The 6,900-nt window shown below is 42.1% G+C and overlaps 1 protein-coding gene across 1 annotated transcript; it reads right to left on the bottom strand.

Annotated features, from left to right (window-relative positions):
* Nucleotides 1-1,440: 1,440 nt before the first annotated feature.
* On the bottom strand, nucleotides 1,441-5,405 carry LOC121298384 (oxidative stress-responsive serine-rich protein 1-like). The gene is made up of 4 exons (XM_041225494.1): nucleotides 5,073-5,405; nucleotides 4,382-4,495; nucleotides 3,408-3,518; nucleotides 1,441-3,027 (listed from the first exon to the last, which is right to left on the bottom strand). Exons 1-4 carry the CDS (start codon nucleotides 5,111-5,113, stop codon nucleotides 2,274-2,276), a joined length of 1,020 nt encoding a protein of 339 aa, XP_041081428.1. The 5' UTR covers nucleotides 5,114-5,405; the 3' UTR covers nucleotides 1,441-2,273.
* Nucleotides 5,406-6,900: the final 1,495 nt, after the last annotated feature.

Consider the following 6,900-nt stretch of genomic DNA (forward strand, 5'->3'; position numbering starts at 1 on the left):
TGATGGTTTACAGTTCATTAGAATTGCATCAACTAATATAAAGATTTATCATTGCTCTGAAAGAATGTGTTTTTGCATCTTGATGAGGGAGTATGCATTAAGGGACTTTCCTAATTATAACTGCAGAAACCCTGGTAAAGACAGCGCAATGTACCTTGCCGGTATAGAACAGGCTCCAACTGTTCTGCTCATTTAAAAGAATATACCTGAAATACCTGAACTGGGTGAGGAAACCCAAGGCTTTACAATCAAGGTCCCTCCCTCTTACCAGAGCACTTTGCCTGTATTTCCTGCTTCCATTTGGAATGTGCAGGTGCTTCAAAGAGAATGCTGTAGAGGGTGCTGCTGCAGTCATGACGCAGCAGTATATCTGTAGTGGTGTTTTGAACATTTAAAAAACTAAAGAACCAAGCATGAGAAAGTAGCAATGTCCTGCAGTAAAGCTTTGTTTAGCCCTATTTTAATCTGTTTCTGATGCCAAGTAATGCCATTGTTTCCAGGTACAGTTCCCTTTCAGAATACTGACTTCTTTTCACACCAAAGGGACAGACAAAATGACCAATTCTGCAAGAAGTCCTATGTAGCCCAGTGTCTAAAATTCATACTGTGCTGGTACTTAATTTCTAGGAATTAATACAGCAATGCACTCTCATGAGGAAAACACCTTCCCCCTAACCAAGCCTGCTTACTGAGAACACAGCAATAAAATATGTAATTACATCCAATGAAATTAGTCACTTAAAACTGGAAAATTAGATCTCAAAGTTTACAAAATGTTTAGGTCTCTGTCTAATTCCTAACACGATCACAGCTTCAGTCAGTTTCCTTCTTAACAGGCAAGATATCAGGTCTGACATAACTATGATTAATGACTGGTGGGAGGAACACAGTTGGCAAGTTGTTCCACATCAAAGAGCGTTCGGTTTTACCTGAGCAATTTTCGTAGCGTTGAAAACAAATGGACACATCAAATGAGAGGTTAGCAGCAGAAACGGCAGCGCTTTGACAAGGACAGAATGCTTTCCACAGAGTTTATGATGTAGGACCAGGTTAAAAGAGACTGCAGCCTGCAAGTGAATATACTCTAACAAATCAGGAGTCACAGCCTCTGAAACATGTTTAAAGAAAGCCCCCCACTTTTATTTAAAGACTTAGAAGAGAAGTGGTCGTGAAGTAGCTGGTGTCTGGCCCTATCATGGACTCCTGTGCTTTTTAATACTCCAGACTCACTCCTTCACCTAGAAAACTAAATGGAAGCAAAGCTGACTGGCAGTTTAAAACCTCATTGAAAACACTTTAAAAAAGACCACTTCACTAGCTTGTTCACTTGCAGAGAATATTTGTTTTGTTGGTATGCAAGAATCCATAGCCGTTAGACATTGATTTAAAATTACAAATTTAATGGAATTGCAACAATAACAAAACAAAAAAAAAGTCAAGGTATTTCCCGAAAGGCAATTAGTTTAGCAGACTGGACAACTTCAATAATTCATTGAAATTTATTTATTTATTTATTTTTTAAAAACATAATATGATAATTGTTAAGACAACTGTGTTCACACAGCATTAAATAATATTTACCTATTAACAGACTAGGTAAAAAATGGCATTACCAAATCAATCTGGGTGTAAATAAATATCTGGCGAAATTAAACAATGCACATGTACTGCATATTACTGTTGCTGGTTAGGGTTTTTTTTTTTGCCCAAGCCCACACATCACTCTCATGAATTTGATGAAAAAAAAAAAAAAAAACACATTTAAACAGGATCTCATAATGCTGAGGTTATGAAACTCACTATTTAAACAAACATACTCCCCCCCAAAAAAACCACAAGATTGCTATCATGTTAGAATGATGAGTGTTATAGTACGCAGATGCAACATTAACAATGTATAATCAACACAGTGAAATGGAAGCTCCCACACACAAATCATATGTCCTTGGCATCAGGAACATAGTTCTAATGTTGGCTTTACATACAGTACAAAAATCATACCTGTAATACTCATGGAGAACTTTGGCAACTTTATCATGTCAACGATCATTGCAGCAATGGATCAATAAAAACTCAGATTCACTGAAATCTACCTTGTCACTCTGTGTGTAATCTGGGATTGAGAACACAGGATACAAAAAAACAAAAAACAGAGAGAAGTGCTTATTACAAGCAGCTTGATCAGAACAGCATGACAAAAGGTAAACTTCTAGTTGCCTTGTTTTTACACTACCATGCTCAACCATTAAAAAAAAAAAAAAAACAGATCTATTTTAAGTGTACATCATTTCTGCCATGTGTGACATTTTCTTAGGGATATACAGGTAGTATTCCATATAACCTGAAAGGTCCTCGATTGTGATGTCGTCCACATACGCCCTGGCTTGCTCTGAACAGGAGCGCGGGGACCCTGTTGTCGCAGTACTGCTCCCAGTTCTCCTTTGCGATGGAGTGTGAGAAATGCCCTCTGACATCATGTTCCTCTCGCATTCCGAAATGACGTCTCGAAGGCCAGTGAAGGAGTACACCTCCACGCCTTGCCAGTTTTTGCACTGGCACTCTTTCTGGGGACAGGAGCAGTCCTTGTCTTCGCTAAGCTTGGACAGAGACTGGAAGTCAGATGGGGAGTTAGAACTGAGCTTACTTTCACTGACCTTCTGGTGGCTGCTCCCCGGCGAGGATTGTTTCGGAGCTCCTTCGTCGTCGTCGTCTTCGTGGGAGGTGGATGTGGATTTGACAATTTCTCCAGGAGCCACAGCTCCCCCAGGCTGAAGAATGTAGGGTGGGTAAGCGGTGGCACCGAACACTGGGGAGGATTTCCCTGCAGATAAAAGCTCCTTTTTAGCGGGAGCGCCGAGGGAAACACATCCTTGGTTAGGGTCAGGCTGGCTTTTGTGTTTGAGCTGGCAGGTAGGTGGGGACACTTTGGAGCTGCAGTAGGTGAATTTTGGAGGGTGAAGGATGGGAGATTTTGAGCGGCGTCTGCGCTGGCTTCGAACAGCTCCCCTCGATGTCTTCCTTGCACATCTATTGTGAAAAGAGGATGCAAAATTAACTGAAGAAAAAAAAAAAGGGCCGAAACTGAGTAATGCATTGTTTTGTCATTAAATCCGTAAGCGTCTGTTAAACTAATTAGTGAATTAAAAACAAGTAGCAAAATTAATATGTAGACGAAGTCAAGGACTAACATGTTTTACTAATATATTTCAGATACGCATTTCCCAACATATTTGCGTGGCAAAATATGTTCCAAGAATCAGCAGACCTATTTACCTGCAGTGTTATGGAATGGTTACAAAAAGAACTAACAACATGCGAATGAAATCAAACACAAATTCCTCAAGACTGTACTTTTTGGTTTCCAATAAATACAACAGTGAAAGATTCCAGTAAAGCAGCACTCTCACCCATGCCAGTTCTCTTTTGAACACGCCGTCTTGGGTTTGGCTCCTTCTGCATTTGCACGAGCTGGTGTCCTCTGACTTGCTGACTCACAGACTCGAGCTGCCGCAGTAGACCTGGGAACACACAAACAGAACGCAAACCCTCAGCTTGAATTCACACTTCATCCAAACCAGGGATGAATAACTGCATGCACCATGTGCCAATCTTGTAATCTAGCAAGAGTTGTTGTACAACTACCTGTTGCTTGCATGGTGTTGGTTACCTTTTCATCCTCTCCAAGGACTTCTCTCCTCGTACACGTGATGAGCCCCCAAAGTTAATTTCCTAAACACTTTTTCATGCCAGTATACACCTTAAAGCAATGCTTATACTGAGCTGAAGAACTAATAATCCAGTCAATTCTGTTAGAACTTTACTGATTATTATCAATAAATAAAGCACACTGTACAATACAAAGACACAGCTTACCGTAATGATACTTGTAATGCAAGCAATAAGTACAACTGTGCAAATAAAAACCAGATCATTCCGGCTGAAGTGGACTCAATTCTGGGAAGGGGGTTCCCTCTAATTGTGGTTGATGCGACTGAGATGGAGAAAAGGGTCCCAGGGTGGGCTACCGTGCTTGCAAAGGAAGAGCTGTGTAACTGTGTCCCTTCAAGCTGAGAAAGTGACTGAAGGAGGTGAAAATGCCCATTCTGATTCTGGGCTTTCCAACACAGGCAAAATGGTTGAGCAACCTCACTCGGTCCACTTTTACAATCACACTGGTTGCAGCAGGGACAGAAATAAGACTCCCAATGCAGAGCAGTTTGATCCATTCCTTAACAAGACACATCTAAGCTTGTTACCTATGCACTATAGCCAATCAAGCTCCTAGCAAAACCTGGAATGGGTAAACAGCTGTGCAATAGGTGTCATATTTCCATCTTTAATATCATATCAGAATTTGTACTGGATATTTAATTACACAAACCCTTCAGCATCCACTCTCAACTTCTTGAAAGCTGTCTGCAGACTCTCCTCCTCTCCGTCTTTCACTTCAGATTCCATTTTCAAAAACGTCGTGCTCCTGCCAGCTTGGTAACAGCTGAAAAAGTTACCAGATCAATTAAAACCATTACATTAGTCAGTCTCAGTTCATCAGATGACACAAACTGCCCCACCCATCTCCTATTAAAAACACGTACAGCACATAAACACCACACACACACACATCTGTGTGTGTTTATATATATATATATATATACACACACACACCTATTGATTACTTCACTTGTTTAATAAGATACTGTCGAGAAAACGAACTTATTATTGCATGAAGAATGAAAGTATTTCTGCCGTCCAGTAACACTGACAATATAATTACGAAACGAATGTCATTTATTTTAGATTACTAGGTCACCACATTACCGTCAACAGAAGCGCTATACCGAAAACGTGTAAGCTGTGCTATCATATTATCATATATATATATATATATATATATACATACACACCCACCCACCCACCCACCCACCCACACCCACACACCCACACCCACACACCCACACACACACACACACACACACACACACACACACACACACACACACACACACACCCCTATGCCTCGTATCTACACAGATATATAATAACAGTGTAATAAATGAAGAGAGCGCACTCACGGCTGCGGCTGTGCTCCCTGTTGAACTAGGCCCGTACACATCCAGGGAGTTTCCCACAGAGCTGCCTGGTCTAGCGTGGCCGAAACGAAACGAAAGCAACCGGGAATACCCTCGCAGTCCTCCTTCAGCGCACCCTTCTCCCGCAAACAGAACAGCAAATAACTACCTTATCATTACGCAGGGCTACCACCTGCTAAATAAATACCTGCGGTTTTTTAAATAATACAATGTGCATTATCTTTTTTGGCGCACATACACGCTTCTCTATTCGGACCTCGGCTTGTTTACACGCAAACACCAGCAGCGACTCCGCAACGACGCACAAACCGCCGACGTCGTTCACACACAAGCGCCCCACCGTTGATGTCATTGAAGCTGTTTGATCCTTATCACGTGACTAGGGAATATTCGTCACCGCTTTATCCGAAGGCAGAGCACCGAGGGAACCCGAAACTGAGGTCATGGTGTTCTGTGGTAAATGTCCTCGAATAGAGCATAATAACGAACTGGACCAGAGTAAATAAACAACATAATGTCAAATGCATTATTACAAGCCAAACAGAACCAGTTGAACCCAATAACCCCGCTTTGCCAAGCCTCTGTGTGCTGAGGTTCAACTACCTGTCGATAGGTGGCGCTGCTCTTCTGTATACGGTATTAATTTGTCTGCTTGTCTAACTGCAATGAATTGCATACTTTTTGTGAAAGTCAAATAACACTGCAAAGTTACAAAACGACTTGCAGACCAAACTGAGCTTATTATTATTATTATTATTATTATTATTATTATTATTATTATTAACCTCTATGAGTACAAGCATCTTGCAGGGTCATGCATTTGTCACGAACTTGCAAGAAGCATATCAGGTGATTGACAGTTTTTTTAAAGGGAAGGGCACATGGGAACACACATACACGTGTTTTGTGCTCTAGCTGAAGTTTCTATCCTTCTCCTACAGATGGCGCTCATACCTTGTATGTTAACCTTTGTTTTCAAAGCTTGCATTGGCTGGCCTCTTTTTACACTGAGAGAATATCTGCAGGCTGGAGTGAGAACCTGCCTTGGTCCCTGATGCTCCGGGTCTCATCCAGGATTCCTCAGGGGCTCTGCCTCCAACTCCTGGGGAGTTGAGGATGGTTAAATCTGTAGCAAAGTCCAGAGTCATCCTTGAATGTTTGTTAAGGCTACAGAAACACCTGCCAAGTGAGCTCCTTCTGTCACCTACTGTCAGATCTGCTGGCTTACCAACTGTGGCTGAAACAGGGAGGTGCAGCTTTTGTATAGAAAACATGTCAGGGATAGAGCATTGATGTTAAAAAGTGTGTGCTGTACATGGCAGCTGTGCCATGCTGTGCCAGAGGTCTCTGTACATTCCTCTGGTGGAAAGCAGATTACAATGTGCCTCTCATTTTCAGAGGTTAAAATCAGTATGATTCACATGAGGTACAGCAGGAGGCAGGGATCAAACACTACTCTGCCATGTCAGAAAGCACTTTGTTCAGCAGAATGAAGTGAAGTCTAAATCGCTGAACCTGCGCAGGGTCTCACCGCAGATATTCTCAGTGTTTGACTGGGGAGCTGAGCAAAGGTCCCTTTGCTTTTACAGGTGCAGCCCTGAGCAGGTGCCTGTCTTCTGCCAGTCAGAAGGCCAGCAGTTCTGTAGACATGGGTCTGGCATTGCTGAGCTTCTCTTTAGAAAAGGCTTCTCCTGGGTTGTAATTCAACTGACTTGCATGTTTAAACAAGATGCACACATCTCTCTCTCTCTCTCTCTCTCTCTCTCTCTCTCTCTCTCTCTCTCTCTCTCTCTCTCTCTCTCTCTCTCTC

This window comes from Polyodon spathula, chromosome 23, assembly GCF_017654505.1.
Source record: "Polyodon spathula isolate WHYD16114869_AA chromosome 23, ASM1765450v1, whole genome shotgun sequence".
NCBI lineage: Eukaryota > Metazoa > Chordata > Actinopteri > Acipenseriformes > Polyodontidae > Polyodon > Polyodon spathula.